This window comes from Akebia trifoliata, chromosome 11 (assembly GCF_017979445.1).
Source record: "Akebia trifoliata isolate Shusen 1 chromosome 11, ASM1797944v1, whole genome shotgun sequence".
Taxonomy (NCBI): domain Eukaryota; kingdom Viridiplantae; phylum Streptophyta; class Magnoliopsida; order Ranunculales; family Lardizabalaceae; genus Akebia; species Akebia trifoliata.
In genome coordinates this window covers 10263133-10286980 of record NC_141385.1, presented here as the reverse complement: position 1 = coordinate 10286980, position 23848 = coordinate 10263133, and the positions used below count along the sequence as shown (strand labels likewise).

The window sequence follows — 23848 nt, the reverse complement described above, 5'->3', positions numbered from 1 at the left end:
ACTAATATACTCTTATCTAAAAAATTATTAGAAAATACTTACGTTCTCATGAGCTCTTGAACGTCAGCATTCCTCACTAATTATAGATATTTATTAGAAAGAGTCGTGATAATCTTATTCCCCCACGTGACATACTCTCTTTACAAGACATGTGCTAGAACTATTAGGCCTCGGGATACACTTTTTCACATTCCCATAAATATGTGCAATTGTTTATCCCGAGAAAAAATTTATGATTGTAGCACATGTCATCTTAAGAGATTTGAGTATGGCACGGGAAGGAGTCCGGAAATCATTACTCTTACGTAAAAGACTTTTCCATGGGTAGAAAATACAAGCATTCTATCTCAGCTGATCGTTGGAGACTCGTTGTCCAAAGTTGCTGTACATTAGAACTTCTCTAAACGCTTTATAAACGAGAAGGACACCTTGAAAGGTTTGGTTTTTTTTTTTTTTTTTTTACAGAGAAAAAAAAAAAAAGAAGAGATAGAGAAACAATGGAATCTGAATCTCCAACGAGCTTGAATCTCTTCTTCGTAAGTATCAATTTCTTCTCTACTCAGATTCTATGATTCTCTGTTTCATTACTCACCATAATAATTTGCATCTCTGCAGTTTCAAAAACCGGAAACGAAACAAATGAAGATCAGATCCGTCCATCCACCTCATGTTCATCATCACAACCGTTAGATGAAGAAGAAAACTCACCAATCAAAGAAGTTGCACTAACAGTACCAATCACAGATGACCCCACACTTCCAGTTCTCACCTTCCGAATGTGGGTTCTTGGAACAGTTTCTTGTGTTCTTCTCTCTTTCCTTAATCAGTTCTTTTGGTACAGAAAAGAACCATTGACCATCACAGCAATATCAGCTCAGATTGCTGTGGTCCCACTTGGGCATTTGATGGCTAATACGATAACTGATCGTTTGTTCTTGAAGGGTACTAGATGGGAATTCACCTTGAATCCTGGACCGTTCAATGTTAAAGAACATGTTTTGATCACAATCTTTGCTAACTCTGGAGCTGGCACTGTTTATGCTATTCACATCGTTACTGCTGTTAGGGTGTTTTACAGCGAAAAGCTCACCTTCTTCGTTTCCTTGATTGTTGTTATGACCACACAGGTTGGTGTTCTTTATTTCTTTTTTCTTTTTTTTTTTTTTTTTTAATTTTTTAATATTTTTTATTTTGGTGATTTGGTTTGATGGGTTAGGTGTTGGGGTTTGGTTGGGCTGGAATATTCCGGCGATATTTGGTGGAGCCAGCAACGATGTGGTGGCCGGCTAATCTAGTTCAGGTATCGTTATTCAGGTATGTGTGTCAGTATTCCGGTAGTTTATAACACTTGTGTGTCATTTTTCCGACGATTCCATGAAATTCGGGTAGTTTGATAAATTGGTTGGTCGGGAAGGTCTTAGCCAATTGAATTCTGGAAAATTCTAGGGTCCAGCGTTGTCGGACATTAATTGTGTCCAATGAACGTCTGAGATGGAAATAACCATAGGATTCCTTTTGAGGCACTGATGGATTCAGAGTGTCCAACGTCGATGGACCTTATAAAAAAAAACCATTTAAATAGAGTCAATCAGTGAAAACATAGCTGTCATGATGATTGCTGATTACTGTCAGTATCCCTACCAAAATGCCAAGTGCGACGTGGCATATTTGTTGATTTTGGACTGGCTGCGTTTCAATTTTTGCTGTTGGATGTTCACACAACAGATTATATGAAATGACGATTTATATATTGTGGATTGTATTATAATGTCTCAGTCCAAAAAAGAGAGATCTTGAGTTTCAATCACCTCTTAGGAATGACACTCTGAGGATTAGTTGAGTGTTTTAAGAGATTCGAATATTTCAGGTTCGAAAAAAAAAATCACTAAATTGTTTTACATGATGGTGAGCTTTCTGGATCATATAAAATGTGAGAAAGTTAGTAAATATTCAATATATTTTGTTTAAATATATGAAATTTATTTATATATAATATCAAATTTGATTCCAATTATAACATAAATTAGAGCTCTGAATTATACCAGATCCAAGAAGGGTCGGATCCAATTCTTATCAGATTAGTGTCAGGTCTGAACCGATACTTATTAGATTGGTTCTAGATTGACCCGATAGGATCCATTGACAACCCTACTCCTCTGTCCTCACATGGTCCATTCATTTGTTGGGTTCTTATGAAATTTGATATGTGGGCCATTTACGTGACCCATTTTACTTTATAAAAAAAGAAAAAAAGTCAACCTCATTTAACAGGTTTAGTTTAATTTAAATTTAAAATAAATAAATGATGATGGCGTGATGGGTACATGTCTTCTTCTTTCTAAACATATTCTATTGCGTGTAATATAGTAGCTTACACGTCTTCCCATGAGGAAAAGAAAAGTTTAATTCTCTTATTTTATTTTTCCAAAAAGAATAGAAAACATGGTGACATTAATTATTACCATGTGGAGCTTTATTCAAGATATCTAATTTGGCCGTCGATGGGTGGGGTCCAGGATTGGATCGGGTAGGACCAATCCATCGGCCTTTCTGAAGGGTTTTTATTGGATCGATCCCACACATTTTGATGGATTTTAATCGGATGTGGTTGATCCAGAATTAATCTGATATGTTATCAATTCCTGTCCTTGTTAGAACCCAAATCCTTGATTCATATGTGAAGTTATTAGATTAGAATGTGTTGGATTTTGAGTTTGGTCTCATCCATTGACAATCCTATTAACAATCCCAAAGGCCAAATTTCCACTAATCAACTTGACTAAATTGAATTTTGACTTGACTTTTGGTGAATCTTCTATATATTCTAGATGAATTGATAATGAATAATGATTTTTTGATCCTCCCCTCCAATCTGATCTACACCCCCATCACAAAATCATAGATCATTTGTCTCGAGATATGCAATTCCATAAATCTTTTCCTTATATATCCCAAGGCAAATGATTTACGAATCTCTAATGCGTATGTCAGAGGGAGGGAGGGAGGAAGGGATTGTTTCGACTCATTGAAAATTCATCAAGTCTAATTAGAAACTTGGCGGAATCATATGTGTTATATCTAATATTCTTTTCTGACATATGAAAAATAAATATAATTTTAAATTTAAAATAATAAGCATATATTTGACATATTTTAAAAAAAAAAAAAAAAACATATTTTCTTGCTGAAATGCATTTAATACACCCCAAAGTTAATTTATTTTACTACCCAAGTACCTATGATACCTTCAAATTTTTATTTTTTTAACTAAATACTCTTGAAAGATTGTTTGAGTTGTATTAACATGTGCAAAATATTCTTATTTTGGTGTAAATAATTATATAAATATTATTTTATAATATATGTAGAAACTTGTATTTTTTTTTTTTTCTAGAAATAATATGGTTATTATACTTAGTTAAATTTTTAATAATTTTCCTTTAAAAAAATAAAAATACTCAATTAACTGAAAAAAATAAAAAGTAAATAAATAAAAAACTTAACAAGACCATGCACATTACCTTAGCATAGACGCAAAGATGCCAATTTGGCTCAAAAAATGACATTAAAAGAGTTGGCTTAAACCTGGAAAGAGTAACATAGACTGAGATGCATCTAGTCTATAATTGAGATGTATTAACATATTAGATGAGATAATACTCCAGATGAAGGTCTTTGTTGGTAAAGTATATGGGTGCTGATACCATATATCAGGTTATGTTCAATTTCACCATGTTTGGGTGAGAGGAGAGAACTTGGGACAACTTTGAAAATTTAAAATTTCTTAAAAGAGATCTAGGGGCAGAGTTGGAATTATAAAATATTTTAAAAGGGTTTCTCTCCTCTTCTCTCTATTTTTAGAGAGAAAGAAAAAAATCACCTTTTTTTTTTTTTTTTTATCCTCTTCCCTCCCCACTCAACAATCCAGAAATGGGGAGAAACTCATTTATTTTCTCTTTAACTCCATTTCTCTCAATTCAAACACAGCGTAAGGTAATGATCTCATTAAAAATAGATTTAAATATTAGGCAAGAAGTCAATGGTATCATCCACGTTTTAAAATAGAGTTGTGCTGGAGTGACCTCGAACATGGACCTCATGTCATACATCTGACATGAAAATGGATAGGAACCATATATGCTTTTTCACAAATATCTCGAGGAAAAGCATCTGTGATTCCCATACGCTTTCACGTTAGGGTGTGCGATGTGAGGTCTTAAAGTCACTTGAGCATTATTCTTTAAAATATTTAGAAGATAGGAGATATCCTCTATGATAATGTAATTTATTTTTATCCAACAGGATACTTTGTGAACTTGCATTTATTTGAATTTATTGTTATATCTTTCTTTTCTAACTTACTATGTTGATCCTATAGATATAAAAATAAATTTATGTAAATGCAACTTTGACAAATATCATGTTTGCAAAAAAAAAAAAAATTTATTTCGAAGCGAAAGGGATTTCCCTTATATACTAAATATTTTAGAAATGCGTATGACAGAATAATTTTACCTTAATTTGGTAAAAGACCGAATGATTTAATCAAGCATTTAATGAATGGTAGTTGTATATGAAATAAAATATTTTGAAGAAAAGAATGAGATGGGAGTAGAACTATTGAGTTTGCCATGACATATGATGTAATAGTAGAAAAAGCAACATAAGCTTCTTAGTTCACTTGTGAGATCTTCATAGATATTTGTGCTGGTCAATCCAACCTAGACTACATTATTCATACCTTGGAGATGATTTTTTTATTTTTTTTAAATCAATCTATTTTGAAATTCTTAATTTTATGAAAAATCTGAACTGTTTCATCATTTTAAATATTGATTTGAATTACAAATGGAAAATATATATGAGGACCAAGCCTTTTATGACTTAAAATGGGTCATCCCAGAGTACAGATTTCTAAATCTGCACTGGACATTCAGAGTAGCTCCTCACAATGATCAAATCTATAATGGGCTTGTCTTAGATTGGGCCTTTTTATATCATGAGAGAAACTCAACTAAACTCTTCTTTATTTCTTGGTTAAACTAATCAAGCACACAACTTGTATTGCAGGGCTCTACATGAGAAAGAAGAGAGGCCCAAAGGTGGGTTGACGCGTACTCAATTCTTCCTGATCGCCTTTATAGGAAGCTTCGCCTACTATGTCTTCCCAGGCTACCTCTTCCCAATGTTAACATCCCTATCTTGGGTCTGTTGGATATTCCCAACAACAGTTCTTGCCCAACAACTAGGATCGGGCCTTTCTGGGCTTGGTCTAGGTGCAATTGGGCTTGATTGGTCAACCGTCTCTGCCTACCTCGGAAGCCCACTTGCGAGCCCATGGTTTGCCACAGCCAACGTAGCGGCTGGTTTCGTTTTCATCATGTATGTCTTGACTCCAATTGCCTATTGGTTCAACTTCTATTCGGCGAAGACCTTCCCTATATTCTCCGATGGCCTCTTCACATCCAATGGACAGGAATACAATATCTCGAGCATCATCGATAACAACTTCAACCTTGATATCGAGGCCTACGAGAGGAATGGCCCTCTTTACCTTAGCACGTTTTTTGCCATGACATATGGTGTCGGCTTCGCTGCACTTTCAGCCATCGTTGTCCATGTCCTCCTCTTTCATGGAAGGTAATTTTGTATATCAATTATTTTGCCGCATAGGAGCATTATCAAGGACGTATAGTCAGAGAAATAAACATATAATTAAGGGAAATAAAAGAAGGTTCCATTTTTAACAATTGCTCATGATTTGATATTTGGCTAAATGATATTTGTTCCTCCATTTCATTATGTCTAGAGCCAAGTCTTTTGTTATTGAAAGTGAGTTCATATCTACTTTCACTATCTCCATTGCTCTCTATTATTGGATCTTTCTCTCGCTCTTATAAGAGTTTCTATTTGAAGGCTTTAATTGCATTCATTGAACATGCCCAAATTATCTTAGTCAATTTTCTCTCAGTTTATCATCTATTGTAATTATTTCTACATTTTCTTGAATGTATTAATTTCTTATTTTATCTTTCCTAGTCTTTTCACTCGTACTTCTCAATATCCTCATCTCTTCTACATTCAATTTATTAACAATGATGCTTCTTGACCTCCCGAAATTCATCTCCGTAGAGCATAGCTAATCTTACTATCATCTTATAAAATTTTCCTTTTAATTTGATTAGTAAGCACCCGTTAACATAAATGAAAGGCTGATGAGTTTTCTTTGGAAACTAAACTGACTTGCGCGTGCTATGCAGAGAAATATGGCAACAGAGCAATCGGCTTTCCAAGAGAAGAAAACCGACATACACACAAGGCTCATGAGCAAGTATAATCAAGTCCCTGAGTGGTGGTTCGTGTGCATCCTCATAGGTAACATTGCGGCAACAATCTTCGCTTGTGAGTATTACAATGATCAACTTCAGTTACCATGGTGGGGTGTCCTGCTAGCATGCGGTCTCGCCATTTTCTTCACTCTCCCCATTGGCATCATCACTGCCACCACAAACCAGGTAATTTTATTCTCTCTTGTGTAATGTGGTATTGTGATGGACACACTCTGTGATATTTCAGAACTGATACTTTCTAGTCATGGTAGACACCAGGATTGAACATCATAACAGAGTATATCATTGGTTACCTGTACCCTGGCCGCCCCGTCGCCAACATTTGCTTCAAGGTGTATGGGTACATCAGCATGACACAGGCCATCACATTTCTGCAAGACTTCAAGCTTGGTCACTACATGAAGATTCCTCCAAGAATGATGTTTATGGCACAGGTTAGTTCAGGCTCATTCGATATATAGCTCAATGGAGGTTGATACCTTCAAGTGTTTCATTGTTTGATTAAGCTTTGTACATTTGAATTTTGAGGCACCAAAACTAATCTTTCTTTCAGGTTGTCGGAACCCTCATAGCCGGGTTTGTGTACCTGGGAACTGCATGGTGGCTCATGGACACAATCCCCAATATCTGCAAAACCTCCCTGCTTCCTGCCAACAGCCCGTGGACCTGTCCTGGTGATCATGTGTTCTACGATGCCTCTGTTATATGGGGGTTGATTGGACCACGTAGAATCTTTGGAGATCTTGGAACCTACGAGGGCATCAATTGGTTCTTCCTGGTTGGGGCCATTGCACCTCTCCTTGTCTGGCTTGCTCACAAAGCCTTCCCAAAGCACGATTGGATCCCTCTCATCAACATGCCCGTCCTAATAGGTGCCACAGCATCAATGCCCCCAGCCACCGCTGTCAACTACACGAGTTGGATTTTTATTGGGTTCCTCTCTGGCTTTGTCGTCTACAGGTACCGACAAGACTGGTGGCAGCGACACAATTATGTTCTCTCTGGGGCTCTTGACGCCGGTCTTGCCTTCATGGCGGTGCTGTTGTACCTGTGCTTGGGTTTTGAGGACATCGACCTCAACTGGTGGGGTAGCGACTTGGATGGATGCCCATTGGCTTCTTGCCCAACCGCCAAAGGGTGGTTATTGAAGGCTGTCCAGTTTTCTGATTCAACCAGGAAACAAGAAAAGGCTGTCCTTATGTATAGACAACATCCTATTTGCTTGAATTGATTGTCTTCTCAGTGTAGATAACTTCTCAAGAATTCTATTGAAAGCTTGTGAGGAATCAGATGTCAAAACACTCCAAACAGAATTGCACAAGGAATTTCATTATCAAAGATGCGAGTATCAAACCAGAAACACACGACATGTTGATAGTTCACACAAATACATTTGGAAATGAAATAATGATTTTCTGAAGCCCCAACTCTGACACATGCCCCTATATGCCCTCTGACATGGCTTGTGCTAGAATCATAGATTCTTTTCCTTGGGATACACAACTATAAATATTTATGAGAATGTACAGTTGTGTATCCCGAGGGTAAAAATATATGGTTCTAACCCATGCCACGAGGGGCATATGGGGGCGTCCGTGTGTCAGATGAGCATCAGAAAATCCCCCCTCTTTGGAAATAGTAAGGACAATGCCCCAACTAAGAGGTGTGCATAGCCAAAGAATTTTTTTTCAACTCTTTTCCATTACGAAACCAGGATCTCTTGGGTGGGCGGAATGGCTTGTCACCAAACATTTTGGTGCTAGATAGAAACCATAACTCAGAACTTTCAATCTTGTTGAGGGCAGTAATGTTATCGCATTAACGTCTTTTTGAAGGCGGGTTACCAGCACTCTTTAACTAGAGAGAGAGAGAGAGAGAGAGAGAGAGTCCGAGCTGCCATTAATATACTACAGAATTATGTGCTTTGGATGTAACCACAATGGCTGATCCATAATTCTATTTAATGCACCAAATTACCGAGCAGGGGATAAAAAATAGGCACAATAAATGGCACCTTTAGAGTTAAAAGAAGAACCCACAACTTCACAAAATTTAATTTCAACAAGTTGAAGTCGTGTGAAAATATCTTTATTAGAGACAGATAAATATGCAGTCGTAATAACCTGCAAATAAATTGAACTCCCTTCCCCTGACGAAGAAATTAGGCTTCAGTTATGAAAAATAATGATCACCCTGTAGCCTCTATACACTATCGTCATGTCCATTTTACCAAAACAAATCAGGCCTTCAACATTAGCCCCATCAGCAACTAGAATTTACTTTACAAGCGTGATATTCTACTTGAACTTTACAAGCATAATCTGTAAGCTTATTTCGGGTGGGCCGAGAAGAAAGGCATTTTGATCCTCCAAATCTTTCGAGGCAACTAATGTCTCACCAATTGCACTGTTCATGATTTTGATTCATTCATGTATTTTTCCCATTCAATTCAACTGGACTGAAAATCTTCATCCCAGCACCTTTAGAAATACGAAGACTGCTCATGAAGCACATTCAAGTGAGCGAGTATTCGAGCTGCCAAAGATTTCATCGTGCTAGATCCCCTTTGAGTTATATCAACCAAAGGCATCTGTGCTGAAGCCCCGTACCTCTGCTTGAAGTCTACCAGCCGAAAAATCCTCTCTAAAGCATGCAGAACCTTCTCCTGCAACTCTACAGAAGGGGAGCTTAATAACCTTATAATCGGCAAAATTGCATTTGCCTCACCAAGAACCTTACAACCACTCTGCAGTCTTTCACCATCGATCAATGTTAACAATGCTTGTAAACAAGCCTCACATGCTCCAAGATCTGGTTCCCCGAGAACCCTCACTAGTGGTTCCACCGCATGGGCTTCCACTAAGCAAAACGATGACTCCACTGAACAGATGCCATTGTGCACAGGACATCCAGTTTCGGGAGGTGACGAAAAGCACCATAATCCCTTACGCTTTGGTATTGGCCGGCTCAGCCCGTTCGAGCTCCTTGAAAACTGTGTAAGTGAAACGGCTACACGCCTTTTCGTTAAAGCGGTTCCGCATCCTAGCAAGTGGACCAGTACTGGGATAATGCCGGTCTCCGCCACTCTCCTTTGCCACTCTTGGTTTGTTGGAACGGTGAAACGACATATAGCTCCAACCGCGTTTTCTATTAGTTGGTTTTCATAGAAGCCGTGAAAATTTACATCTTTGAGAGATTTGGAAATGATTGCAAGTGCCCCAGCATCTAGAAGCCATTGGGTGATCTGGGTTTGGTCAGTGGGGAGGTTAGAGATGATACCCATCGATGAAGCAATCTCTTCCCCATCATCAGAAGTTTCAATGATCTTGAGTAAAGTTTCAATGCATCTCTGACCTACATGGTCTGACAACGTGCCATCCTCGCCATCTTCTGTTAAGCAGCAGAATAGCTTTACGGCATTTGCTCGAACAGCAACACTATCATGCTCACACAGTCGAATCACTACTTGAACATCTGAGTACTGTAGACAGCAATCAAAATCTACAATCAGTTATTAATAAAAAATATTACCGAGCAGAAGTAAAATAGTAGGGAACTTGTTTAGTATTTGGTAAGACTAAAGAAAAGTAGGAACAAAGGAAATAATGGAAACTACAATGGAGAGGTGGTGAATCTGTTTTAAAATTTAACCAGAAGAACAAAATCCAAAGATTGAATTCCTCTATCACACACACCCACACACAAATTAAAAAAAAAAGGACAAATTTAGAGAAACCCACTTAAAAACAAATTCTTCTATTTACAACAACCAAAACTTTTACAGGGCTATCAGCTCCAAGTTTTAAAATAATCAGAGTAATCATCCACAAAGATTGAATAAGAGAAAAATAAATGACCAGCCTTCAAAATTCCGGTGCTTTTTCTTTGATTTTATAGGTGTCAGAAACAATTTCCGAAACATCCAAATAACAACGACAACAACAACGCCTTAACTCACAAATTTGGATCAGCTAAATGAATACTGTTCCTCCATTCCACTCTGTTCAGAGCCAAATATTTTGTTATTGAAAACAAGCCCATTTCTTCTCTCACTATCCCCATCCACATTATTTTGGGTCTTCATCTCACCATCTCCCTTTTATAACCTTCAACTTAAATATTTCTTCTAACTAGGCCTGTAATCAGCCTCCATTGAAGATGCTTAAACCATCTGTCAACTTACCTTAATTCTTTCTTTTTCTATTGATTCTTTTCCGATCGAGATGTATGGATCCATGGATCTATGTGTCTATATAGATCCTGTTCATGGATTAACGAAAATGTGCAAAAGCTCTATTTGCCTCTGCCATTCTATGAGTCTCTTCCTTTTTGCGTATGGCATCACCACTCCCTTTGGCAGCATCCACTAATTCGGAACTTAATTTGAAAGCCATATTTCGACCCGGACGTTTTCGGGATGCCCCTAATAACCATTTATTACCTATTAGGGCTACACCCCTACGTTTTCCCAAATATGTTTGTTTCTAATGTTATCTTTCCTAGTCTTTCCGCTCATTCATCTCAACATCCTCATCTCTACTACGCTCAATTTAATAACATGATGCTTCTTGAATGCCCAACATTCAGCTCCACAAAGCATAGCTGGTCTAATCATGAAATTAATAACAATCGGGTCTGCAGAAGCCCATGGGCCAAACTCATCATCACAAAACCGGCTTGTCAGGTGAGGATTGCCCTAGGTTTAAATATAGCACAAGGTCATGATACCCCAGCGATATGGGACTATCACTCACACTCCCCCTCGTGTGTAACCTCTCCTACATCCCTGTGGTTACCCGCTTTGATACCATGTAGAAGCCCATGGGCCTAACTCATCCTCACAAAACTGGCTTGTAAGGTGAAGATTGCCCCAGGTTTAAATATAGCACAAGGTCATGATACCCAAGCGATATGGGACTATCGCACACAGGGTCTTGTTAATGTGTGCCCTAAGGGCACACTTAAAGTGCATTAAATTGACTTTGGAAATTGAATTTTGTACCAAAAATGCCCTTTAAAAAATCTTTTATTGCCAAAATACCCTCAGATGCTTAATCCCAAGGTGTAGTTATTGCACTTTAACGTGTGCCCCTAGGGCACACGTTAACAAAACCCATACCAATCATATGTACTAAAATCACAAAAGCTAAATAGATTTTCCACAGTGCCTAACTTAACCTACAACAGGTTTGCACCTTCTTATTAGCCGACCTCCCATTCTGCTCTTTTTATGTTTCTTTATAGGAGGGGTCTAAGTAAAATAGGTATAAATGCATCCCATTATTCCTAACTGGGATGATCAGCGGCCAACCTCAGACGGTAAATTACTTTGGCTTGTTTCAAACAATAATAGTGTGACACAACAGCTACTAGTGAGTAAAACTTTGTGATATCAGTACATATCCCATGTATGTGTCTGCAGACATGCCTATTAAGGTTATTGCTCATGCCCCGTGGTTTTTAGAAGAATGTGCCAAACATTAGTGGAGAAAATGTTTGTACTTTCATCACCAAGAAAAGACAGCTCATTTTGTAGAGTGGAAGAAAGAAAAATCCCCAATAAGGATTCACACCTGTCTTAGCTTAGACCTGATATCTGTCGCAGAGGGGCTTTGGCACATGGCCCGAAAGGTCCTCAACAGACTTTGTTGTACCTCAGGTCCCGTAAAGTTGATTAAGGAGAAGAGCCTGAAAATGTCATCATCATTTACCAGCAATGGCGCATGAGCTTCACTGGCTTCATACACTGTGGTTGATATGGCAAGGTTCATAATAGTGGCTGCCGCTTGTTCCCGCAGAACTGGGGATGACGATCTCTGATTGTAGAGGAGATCAAGTAGTGGACCCAATGCCCCTTCTCTATTCATCTGCAACCCATTCTGTGGTAGGCTTGAGAGGTTCTGAAGAGCTTTGACTGAGACTAGCTTCATCTCCATATCACCACATGAGACCAGGTGAAGCAGCGGAACCAGCACCCCATCTTCAAAGAGAGCAGATTTATGGTGATCGCTAAAATCTTCAGCTAAAGTTGCCACCATACTCGATTTGACATTTTCTGGACCTGCACCAATAAGTCTTTGCTTGCTTGAAAATTATAAATGACATTTTCCCCAATGCAGCCACACCCACCCACTTACACACAAGTTAAAAGTTAAGCTACTCAAAATTACAATGCTTTAGATAGTTATAAATATTGACCTTACAAGCATCATTTCATGGCCTACTGGTATGTTTTAAGAAGTAACACAAAATATTATATTTAATTTATTTCTAATGAAACCAACTAAACATGTTAACCCACATATATCCCAGTTTAAACACCCAAACCATATTTTACGCATTAGAAAGACAAAAACTAGAGACATAGAATTCAAGTTGTCAAGAGAACATAAGATGAACCGGTTTGTCAAAAGCACTCCAACATAATACCATTTACCAGATCCAACCATATGAAATGTATTTAACTGGGGCAATTAAAGCAGTCAATTGCGTGGAAAATGTCCATGCTCTTGGTTCACTATTAAATCCGATTGATTGATAAAGTTCCACCTTTACCCTTAGTTTTAGTAGATTATTCCTCAACCATAATTTTAATGTTTATATTTTGTAAGCCAGCAATTTTTCACAAAAGGTAAACCCGTCAAGTAGGGTGAGCACAATAGATATAAGAGGGTCACAAGCTAAACAAGGGTATAATAATACGTAACACCTAGGAGCAGGTGAATCCTGCACTCAACATATTTTACTTTTACTTTGGTTCTATCAGGAATAGGATTGGTATAATTCTCTTTAACTGTTAAGAGTTCAATTAAATTAGGGTATTAGAGTTCATTATAATTCTCAGTCATATTTATTATAACTAGAAGGGGTTGGGGGTTGGCAAAGAATTGGGAAGTTTGATTATTGATGAAACTGGCTCAGTGAGCTTTGGAGATCCGACCATCTTGAATCGGTCATATTCTTCTCTTAATCCCCTTTTATTTTTATTATTATGATAGGGGCATATCATTTGGAATCATAATGATTGGCGACATGTGTTTTCAAAGAATTGAATCAAAGATTCATTTTCTCGAGGAGGGCGTGGCAGAAACTCTACAAATATTAATGATGATTGAAGCTAGACAAAACAAAGAACCGAAGCGACAAATTGATGTAGAAGTGGATAAAACCTGGATCTAAACCCAAACTGTGCACTACGAATTTCCACACTTCAACAAAGACGACGATTTCAAAAATTCAACCAAATACCATATGATCAGATAGTGCAATTGGCATCGAAGAACATGATGGGATATGAGATACCTTAGTATTATTGGATGGAAAAGACTATGGGGACGATCTTGTGGGCTAAATTCACAAAGTACTTATGCAAACAATTCGACCCTCCTCCCAAAATGAAGAACTGAGTGAGACTTTGTTGATGTTGAGTCAAATTACGACCATCTAAGATTATCAAGCTCAATTTGAGCAATTAATTAAGGCAACACTTGCCTTCCAACTAGGACCTCTTAAGGAGGTATTGAGTACAGACAATTGACAATTCAATTGTGCCCTTTCTTCTAAGCAGCCATTATTAACATTGGTGCCGACGATAGCACCTCAGGCTGCCCACAAGGAGGGAGAATTATCTGGGGAAAAAAAAATGGACCCCAACAGAAATGAATGGACAATGCAAGAAAATCTATTATAATCCTTAGTCATATTTTTTATAAATAGCAAGGTTGTAGCCACAGATTGGCAAGTTTGATTGTTCATTAAATTTGCTCAGTGAGCTTTCAAGACCCAACCATCTCATATCAGTCATATTCTTTCCTTAATCTTATATTTATTAATATGATCCATTGGGATCATATTACTGATTCTCCAATGGAGATGAATCATCCTATATTATTGAAAATGGCGGCTGGCTTCATGAAAATCTTGATACCTTTCACTGAATAATTGGGAAACTTATTTTCTTGATAATTATTAGGTCACACATTTTCTATCCTATGGGAGTATTAGGTTCAGTTGTTGCCATTCTCCACATTCCATTTATATGCAGGTTTGTTCAACAATTAATTAGATAGTTGACGTGTGCACTCCCTAGGTTTCTAAGAAGTAGGTACGGGGTTTAGTTAGTTCTCTCTAAATACTCAATATGTGGCATTTCTTGGCAAGCTGTCGTAGATACTGCAATCAGACTTAATTGTGCTGGGTGTTCGCTTAGAAACCTGAGTCCAATGGTATTGGGTGCATCTTTTGTTACAAGAATGAGCGGATTACATATTCCTCCTAAAAAAGGGGATTACATAGTCTATAGAAATCAACAAATTACCTATTCTTCTCATGGAAACCATAGAGTATCAATGGATTTAGATGATGATTGACCAACTCACCCCCTAGTAAAAGATATGAATCTAGTTATAAATCAATTCTAGGAAGAAATTTTCTAATGTGGAAAGGAAAACATATAGTTTTCAAAGAAAGATCAAATTCTGAGGCCAAGTCTAGATTTCTAGAAATTATGATACCAGATACTTGAATATTCCTAGCATACATGTATCGACAAGGTGAAATACCAATACGGCACAAATACTTCTACTTTGTAGGGATTTTATTATTTTTTATTGTCTTCTTTTATTAATTACTAAGCATTTCTCCATTTGACTTGTCAAGAAAAATATGAAAATTGTATACTGACAAATCTTACGCTAAAGAACTTTGAAATATATGACGTTTTATTAATTTATGAGGCAAGGACAAAAGATGATATTTAACTTAAAATGCTAAGGAAAAAAAAAACATGACATCAGTATGTTGGATGTGATACCTGTGTCCTTTACAGGAAACAAAAAGTGGTATAAACACAACCCTATTAGTATTAGTATCTGGGTATCTTAAATGGCAATTAGCAAACACCCCCAAAACAGCAACCCCTTTCCCCCACCTAATGCACATAAACAGAAACATTTGGGTACCGTACATCCTCCAGTCCAATCTTCCATAAGAGGATTGCACACAGAGGCAGATTGTCTACACCAATCTACGAAATCAAAATACCATTGGTGGTATTCTTGCTATAGATCTTGTGAGAAATCAGTTGCAGTGCATCTTAGCAAGCTAGGCATGTTTGATACTTATGCATCAACTTGAGTACAAGTGTTGAAAGATATGCATATAAATATGTCAGTTAAAAGAAAAAATTTCTTCAGAGAGAAATGCACCCAATATTTTAAAAAAAGGGGTGCACCCAAGCCAATCCCTTTTTCAAGGGTCACTGAAGCATACTATTAAATTAAAAAACTGACAATACCTGAAGAAAGATGCCGCAACAAAGGCTTAAAATAGTTTGCCTTCGCCATTTGAGTAATGTTCTCATCAAGGAATGAGAGATTCTCCAAAAGATCCTTTGCATCTTTGGCAGCTTGAGTGTCATCACTGCTTGACATAGTCACAAGGAGGAGTATGCAGCCTTGAACCTTACCAATGCGGTCGCGTACAACATCACTTTTTGATAGTTCCAAAAGCAATGCAACTGCTAATTTACTTTCCCCAATATGACGAGCAAGGGAGTGAACAATGAATTCAATGGCATTATCTACTTTCGCGATTCTTTCCTGCAACATACATCAATTTGCTGAAATCTATATAATAAAACACAACAGTGGACCTCACTCTCTTTATCTCCAACATAAACAGGGGTTGGGATTTAATTTTCTTACGAATCTTGAGGACAACTTTAACTTTATTGTCTTTCCTATCATCTTTCTTTCCATGAATACCCTATCCAAGTTTATTGTCTTTCTTATGCTACCTCTCTAACTTCATTATCTTTCCTCTACTACTCTTTTCCAATAACACCACTCTAACTTTATTTTTTTTCCTCTTTAACCCACTTAACCCCAACGAGGATGCACATCCCATAAACACGGGCATCCTCTAGTATATAAAAAGGGAATAACCACTACCCTGATGACTAAGATAAACCAATAACTATAGATAGACATTTCACGTCCAAAAAACAAATAACATTGTTGCATTAAACAAACAAAAACAAAAAACAATGCATACAGGTCAGGTTAATAAGAGAGTAAACTTATGTCCTCTGTTGTGCATTAATTAAAACTTAAAGAGATTTAAATTGAAGTAGAGAGGATAGAAGTAAGAGTTACCCTAGTGTCATCTCTATCCTGCGCTAAGATGCAAAGGATAACCAAAGCACGATTCCTTATCTCACGTTTTTTCGAAGCAAGCAATCCAACAAGAATTGGTATATAGTTTTCAAGTGTTACCCATTCTCGGTGCAAGTATCTTTCTTCGCAGAGATCGTGCAATTGGCCTAGAGAATGAAGCACTTCTTCCTCCTCATTTGATAGGAGTGTGGATTTCATGGAAGAAATCATGATCATAGTGTTCCTATCCTTCCATTCTTCGATTGATTGACGCATAGTCTTGTTAGGCCGTACTATTGCTGGATTTAACGGGGTCATGGTCAAGGGACAGAGGTCGTTCCCATCTGAAATCCACTTCTCTATTGCACTTTTCTCAAATGTATGCCCACAAGACATTTCCACGGGGTCCACCATGACATCTCGAGTGATAGGGCAATAAAATGATTGGAGAGGCTCCAATGGTTGACTACCTAAAGAATTCCTCTTGGTGAAATACTTAATCTCTTTCTCTTTAGGAGTTGAAGTGGCATCTGCCCTTTCAAGCAACGCAATGATCTGCTCCATTTGTATAGCCTCGGCCTGGTCCTTCCTCAATTGTACGTCTTCAATTTCATTCTTAAATTCTTCAAATTCTTTCTTCAATACTGTTCTTTCATTTGGGATCCCAAGAGATTCCGCAATGAGAATCAATAATTTATTTGCATAAGAACGATCAACATTCCCCTCCTGTATCCCCGATTCAATTTTCTCCAATATTTCTTCCTCTGCTACTGCTGCCCTAAACTCAGCCGTAACCATATTGTCGCACAACTTATTGATCTCTTCATTTATACCCGATGAGAGATCCAGTGAGGCCAAAGGGATGAGACTTAGTGCCCGGCTAATCTCTTTCGTCGTGTCCTCCAAACGCTTAACAATCTTACGACAATTCACCAAGAGATAGAATCTGTTTCTCTTACTACATTCCAAAACCAGTTGTTTTGCAACTTTAATCTCTCGATCAAGAATCTCAATAGCATTGTTTAAGCTTTCGGAACTATGGTTTTTCTTGATCAACTCGTTTAGGACAGGAACTATTCTTTCCAAGTAAGTTTGGAGTTCCGAAAAGCTCTTCTTCTCAATCAAAACATCATTGGCAGCTCGAATGGTCTCAACTATGGCCTCTACAAGTCGAGCAAGGACTTCCGAAGCTGGAACAAGTGAGGCCTGAACAATTACGTCCTTCATTTTTGTACCAAAAAATAGATTTTTGGAAATAAATCTTTTTACTGTCGCATGCAAACTATAATCATAGTGAATGAATGATACACATACTAAAATGGTAGAAACCTAATTTAATGAGATCTGCATGATTCTTGATCTGATGAGAGAACCAATTTTCAATTTCCACATCAATTTTAACCGAAAAGACATTCTCCAATCCCGAGCTGAAAACAGAATCGTTCGATATTTCTTGGGGACAAATTTTCCTGAAAATTAGAAAATCTGTACCAATATTACTGCTAAATGTCAATCTAGATTCGAATACTTCTCTTGGATTAATGAATTTTCTACTTCTATCTAACAAAAGCTCATGAAATCGTGCTCTGTTAGATAAAATTTTACAAGAAAAATCTCTAAATCCAAATATATCAAAAACTCGATACAAATAACTTACTTGTGATCTTCGATAAATCGAAGCTAATTAATTAAAACTAATCTCTGTCGTTTACACTTGTTTCTGTCAAAATTTCCTGAAAAAAAAAAAAAAAAAAAAAAATTATAGTGAAAATTTAGATTAAGTTAGGGTTTCATCAAGTTTTCTAACAGTGTAACCTACTTAGAAATTAAAATTATAGAAGAAACAGACCAGATAAATGAGAAATCTCCATGAAAATCTGAAGCTCAACAGCATCCTAGATTACACTCGATTCGAAAAGAGAGAAATTTGAAACTTTTACAGAAAATTCAGAATCTCTCTCTCTGACTCTTTCTCTCTGGAATTTGAAGAATTTCTTTCGGTCGTTTGAAACTTTTACAGAAAATTCAGAATCTCTCTCTCTCTCTCTGACTTTCTCTCTGGAATTTGAAGAATTTCTTTCGGTCGTCGTCGTGTAGCCTGACTTGAACAGTCTCCAAGTAAAGAGGGTGTGATGTGTGAAGGCGGCTTACCAAGTCGACATTTGGACATTTGCGTCCAACGACGTTGGACATTTGAGTACCAACAGAGCAATCAAGTCTGTTCATCCGTACAAGTTCTCTATCAATTAGTTTTTGAGAAGAATCCCTAGAAATATCTTATCATCTCAACCGCACAATAGAGAACCACGAGAGTTTTGCTTGTAGTGTCGTTGTTGTAAAACAGGCAAACTGCCAGCTCTAAACATTAGAGATTCCAGTTTGTAGATTTTTTTTTTATCCGAATCCAATAACTTTGGATATGGATCATGGATTCGGGTTTCAATAAGAAATCATTTTGTTAACTTATAGGATCTATTTTGGATCAATCATGTTCCAATGTTATAAAACGTTAGAAAATATATAAATTACTATACATATTTTGTTTAGATATATAAAATTTATTTATAATGTTTATATAAAAATATAAAATCATATTTGATTTGATTTGGATCCAATTGTTATCAAACTAGATTTTAATCTTAATATCGAGATCCGATTAAAAAACTTCACCCGATAAATGCTATTGATTTTGGATCAACCATGTCCTAATCCAATAAAATGTAAGAAAGTAAGCAAATTATCCTACATATTTTATTTGAAATAGATATAAATTAAAAAAATATTTATAATTTTAATATCAAATCAGATCTCTTTCGATTCAATCCATTAAGGATTAGTTGAGATGGCAAAATTGATTAGGTTTTCTCTCAAATCAAGACTTTGAATATTGTTGTACATGACTCAGATGGGTTGGTAAATACAGTCCGTCAAAAGAGAAACAAAAAGGTAAAAAAGATTTCTTTTGATTCAAATCCAATTCTCATCGGACTAATTTCAAATCAAATCTAATCCTCATCAAATTGGTTTCAAATCGATCTCATTTCAATGGTGGTCCATCCATTAACATACCAACTTAACATTAAAAATAATAATAATAATAATTAAGGAAAATGTTGAATAGAGAATGCTCTTATGGATTCGTTAGAAAATTTAACACTAAAAATATTAGGATTAATATCTAGAAAATTTGTGTTTGATGTTTAGCCTCAAACGAGATTTGACATTAGGTAATTCCACAGCGTGACAAAGGGTGTAACTTGGTATGACTAATTTGGTCAAAATGAGTGATACAAACTAAAGAATCCAACGTCATTACTTATGTCAGTTATCTGTATTGTTGCCCTTTCAGAGAATTTACACAAACTTATTTAACGAAAAATTAGTGTCAGTCATCGTTTGACGTAGTGTGTGAAACTTAAGAAACATGCACTTACGGCTTTATTTGTATATATTTTGACTCCCACAATGTTTGACCCAAAATTAAAGAAAGTTGTTCTCCTTATGGAAAATGCTGAAACAATTACAAAAGCTGTGGGGATGTTTTTTTAATTGTGACACACTATTTTTTTTCTCTCTTGACCATAATTTATTTACGCCTTGGAGAGAATGGAAAATAAATAGAGAAGAGGGAAAGATTATACGATACGGGGGAGCAAATAATTCATTGTTAGCATGGTTTTTAAACTCGGTATCTCGTTTTGTTTTGTTCAACTCTGATATCGAGTTGACTCGGATAATACGTCTCATCTCGTTTAAGTTGTCTTGTTCAACATTGAGACAATGATTTTTAATCATTTAAAAAATCTAAAAAATTCTGAAAAAATTCATAAATGATTCCTATTAAAAAAATAAATCCAAAAAAATATATAATTAAAAAAAAATCGATTTGGGGGTGAAAGAATAGAAGATTGAGGCATAACTCGTTTGTCTCAATTAACTCGGACGAGATTTTGAAAATCTCGTTCGAGACGTCTCATTTAACTCATGGGTTAAACATTTTACTGCGTTGTCTCATCTGTATCGTTCATATCGTCTGAGATAATTGAAAATATCGTCCGAGACGACTCGCTTATCTCACGATACGCGGTCGTCTCTAACACTTTGTGAGTTGGTATTGTTGGGCTCCGATACCGAGTTAATTCGGGCGATACATCTTGGTCTCGGACGAGTTTAAAAACCATGATTACTAGCTAATTAAACTAAACCTCTAGCACCACCAGATTGAGACTTTGAATGTGTCGAGAGAATCCCAAGACTTGTTTAACTAGAGTTGTGTTGGAGTAACATTGAAATTGACATCGTTTCAGACATTGGTGTGCACAAAACCATAAATGCTTATCACTTGTATCTCGATGAAAAGAATCTATGATTTTATAAACACATCCACATCAACAATGTCTGAAACAATGTCAATTTCATTGTTACTTCAGCATTTCCTTCTAATTATAAAGGAATCCAATGCTTAAACATGCAAATAACAACTTTTCTACAAGGAGATGGAGAGGAGAAATAAGAGAAAAACATAGTGAGAAAAGAAAGATACATGCAAAAAGACATTATTAACATGTGTATTATGAAAAAAAATTATTCACAAACTTTTTCCTCATAGGCTCTCCACTGCATGACACGTGTAGTCTAACGAGGGTAATTTTGTAAATTTTGGAATGCCCTCAATACACGTGGGCTAATGCGATTGATTGATCCTTAAGCACTATAATGAAAAACAAGTCTAGGCGGAAAAAAAAAATAGAGTATCATTAAACATGATAATGTTAGTAATTGATGTGTTATCATTATAGTAAAGGAATGTATAGTGTTACCCAATAAAATGCCTTATGCAACTTTTCAAATTATATTAAAAGTTAGAGCCCTTGATTAATTTAAAAATTCAAAATGCCCCTTCTTTTATATTTTTCCTCTCCTCCACTCCTCTCTTCCCTCATGTTACCATCTCGTCCTTCCCGCATTTCTCTTTCATTTTTTATGTGGAAAGGATCACTAATGAACTCTAGGCCCAGAGCTCAAAAGAATCAAAAGGTTGAAAAAATAAAAGAAAAATTACTTAAAAAGAGGGATTTCTTTCTAAATAATCCATAAGTTTTCAAATGTGGCGGCTTGGCAAGATATTTAGTAGATTTTTTCTTTCTAAATGGTCCTTAGACCTCATCTTCCACATTTCTCATGATTGAATGTCCTAAGTGTTTGAACTCATCGTTTTCATCTAAAAATTAGATTTTTAACATCTCAATCGAGTTTCGAAGACTCCATTTCATCATAAATGATTTAAGAAAGAAGAAGAAGTAATTTTCAAGGGTTTTTTCATTTTTTTCTTAATTTTTAAATAAAAATCAATCGATAATAGTTCTTTTGAGTTGAAATCATTTAAAAAAGTCATTATCTCAAGTTTTTAGTCAATCTTTCCACATATTTTAGTTGGAAAAACTCGAAAATTAAAAATGGGTGGATTTTACCAATATTGAGTTCACCACTTTTAATTTTAAAAAATGTTGAACTCAACAACAATTAAAAAAATGTCGAATTCGACAATTAATAAAGAGTGGTGAACTCGACAACAAACAGTGATAAGTTCGATGGTAAAAAAGGTGAACTTGACACTACTAAATAGAAAAGAGTCATGTTCAATAGTAAAAATTATAAACTCGATAGTACGAGAGACCATTAACAAAGAAAAAATTTACTAAAAATGTCATATCAAGCTAACATGCAAAACTTAGGGATTATTTAGATAGAAACCTTTCTACAAGGGACCTTCAAGTAATTTTCTCAAAAACATTGACATGCACCCTGGATTTCAAATTTGGTAACTTAGAAAGAGGTTATCAAAATAGCTATTATAATACCAATTTGGAAAATTAACAACTAGACCCAAGAGAATTCAATTGATGTTAACGCATTAGCCCCAAAGAAGAAATGGGGACAGCGATCATTTCCGAGGTCAAATTTTAATTTGAAAGGATCTACTGGTTTTAGCAAATTTTTGTCTTATTTATTATTTTAGAATTTTTGAGTTGAAGTCAATTAGCTAGAATTGGTGTCTAATTATTCTTTGGCAGCGCGAATTAGAGACTAATTAGAAGTTTAAAAGTCTATTAAGCCATTGTAAGGGATGTCAATCAAATTTCAACCCCTCTTAGAGAATTACTTATCATGATTTGCCTTGTGGGTTCAAAATTTTATTTTACTGGAGAAAATCATAAAGAATGCAACAGTGTCTTAATAGTCCATTTTGTAAACTTTTCTTTTCTTAATAGTCCCTGGATCTCATCTCACGTTGTAATATTTTTGAAATACCCGAACTATCATTTTTCTAATCTTCTTCACATAATAAAGTTTTCCAATGGTGATTCTGATCACTTTCGTTGAATTTTTTTATCGTGAATGGCGAATGAAGAATGATATATTCTTTATTTTGAACATTTAGGTGTATATTTTTTTATTTCGACAGTTTATAAAAAATAAAAATAAGAACGGAGAAATTATAATTCTAAAATTTTAGATTCAAGTGTCCGTTTCGAAACTATGATATATACATTTTTTGTTAATTCAAGAAGATTTACCCAATATCGAAGTTGAAAAATAGAAAATATGCAAAAAAAATAATAATAATAATAATTGAAATCTAGATCACATTTACAGTGTCAAGTTCACCACTTTTTATTATTGAGTTCAACATTTATATTGTTGAGCTCATCACTTTTTATTGTTGAGTTCATCAATAACTATGAATTCAAAATATTAATATCAATTATTGATGAATTCAACGCTTTCAAATCATGTTTAATTACCATCAAACTCAATAATAAAAATGTTAAACTCAACAATAAAAATTGGTGAACTTGACACTAAGTGGTGAGCTCAACAACAAAAAATGTTGAACTAAATAATAAAAAGTGGTGAAGTCGACAGTACTCTAAAAGTGATCCAATTTTTTTTTTCGACTTTAATATTGAGTAAATTTTCTCAAAATACCTAAAACACATATATCCTAGTTGTGAAATGGACACTCAAATCAAAGGTTATAACGTATTCATCAAAAAATTAGATTTTCAACTTTATTCTTCATTTTTTTCTTAAATAAAAAAAAAACATACTTAAATGTTCAATATTAAGGGCATATCATTCTCCATTCATCATTCATGATAAAAAAAGAAGAATTTTTTTTTTTTTTTTTTTGCAAACTAGTTTAATTAAACCAAGGTAATATCTCAATTCGAGAAAATGTTTTGGTTAGGAGAAAAATAGAAACGTCCCAACCAATACATTAAGAGACGACATTCCATAATATTTTCAAAACCTTCAATGTTTCAGGATCAATGAAGAAAC

General features: G+C 35.7%; 2 protein-coding genes across 3 annotated transcripts; one reads left to right on the top strand and one right to left on the bottom strand.

Moving 5' to 3' along the window:
• Positions 1 to 415: 415 nt before the first annotated feature.
• Positions 416 to 7688, top strand: LOC147390854 (oligopeptide transporter 7-like). The gene is given in 9 exon segments (XM_086457340.1): positions 416 to 536; positions 616 to 1127; positions 1217 to 1314; positions 5071 to 5640; positions 6261 to 6277; positions 6280 to 6515; positions 6602 to 6784; positions 6904 to 7486; positions 7489 to 7688. Coding segments are annotated over 8 exon segments (2067 nt in total). The 5' UTR covers positions 416 to 536; positions 616 to 776; the 3' UTR covers positions 7518 to 7688.
• Positions 7689 to 8433: 745 nt separating this feature from the next.
• On the bottom strand, positions 8434 to 18647 carry LOC147390853 (U-box domain-containing protein 44-like). 2 transcript variants are annotated; one of them, XM_086457337.1, is made up of 6 exons: positions 18354 to 18647; positions 18162 to 18237; positions 16505 to 17989; positions 15646 to 15949; positions 11924 to 12411; positions 8434 to 9831 (listed from the first exon to the last, which is right to left on the bottom strand). In XM_086457337.1, the coding sequence occupies exons 3-6, from the start codon at positions 17729 to 17731 to the stop codon at positions 8833 to 8835; spliced, it is 3018 nt and encodes a 1005-aa protein (XP_086313463.1). In that variant the 5' UTR covers positions 17732 to 17989; positions 18162 to 18237; positions 18354 to 18647; the 3' UTR covers positions 8434 to 8832. The 2 variants fall into 2 exon arrangements, with proteins under 2 accessions (XP_086313463.1, XP_086313465.1); XM_086457339.1 differs by having other exon boundaries at positions 16505 to 17973.
• Positions 18648 to 23848: the final 5201 nt, after the last annotated feature.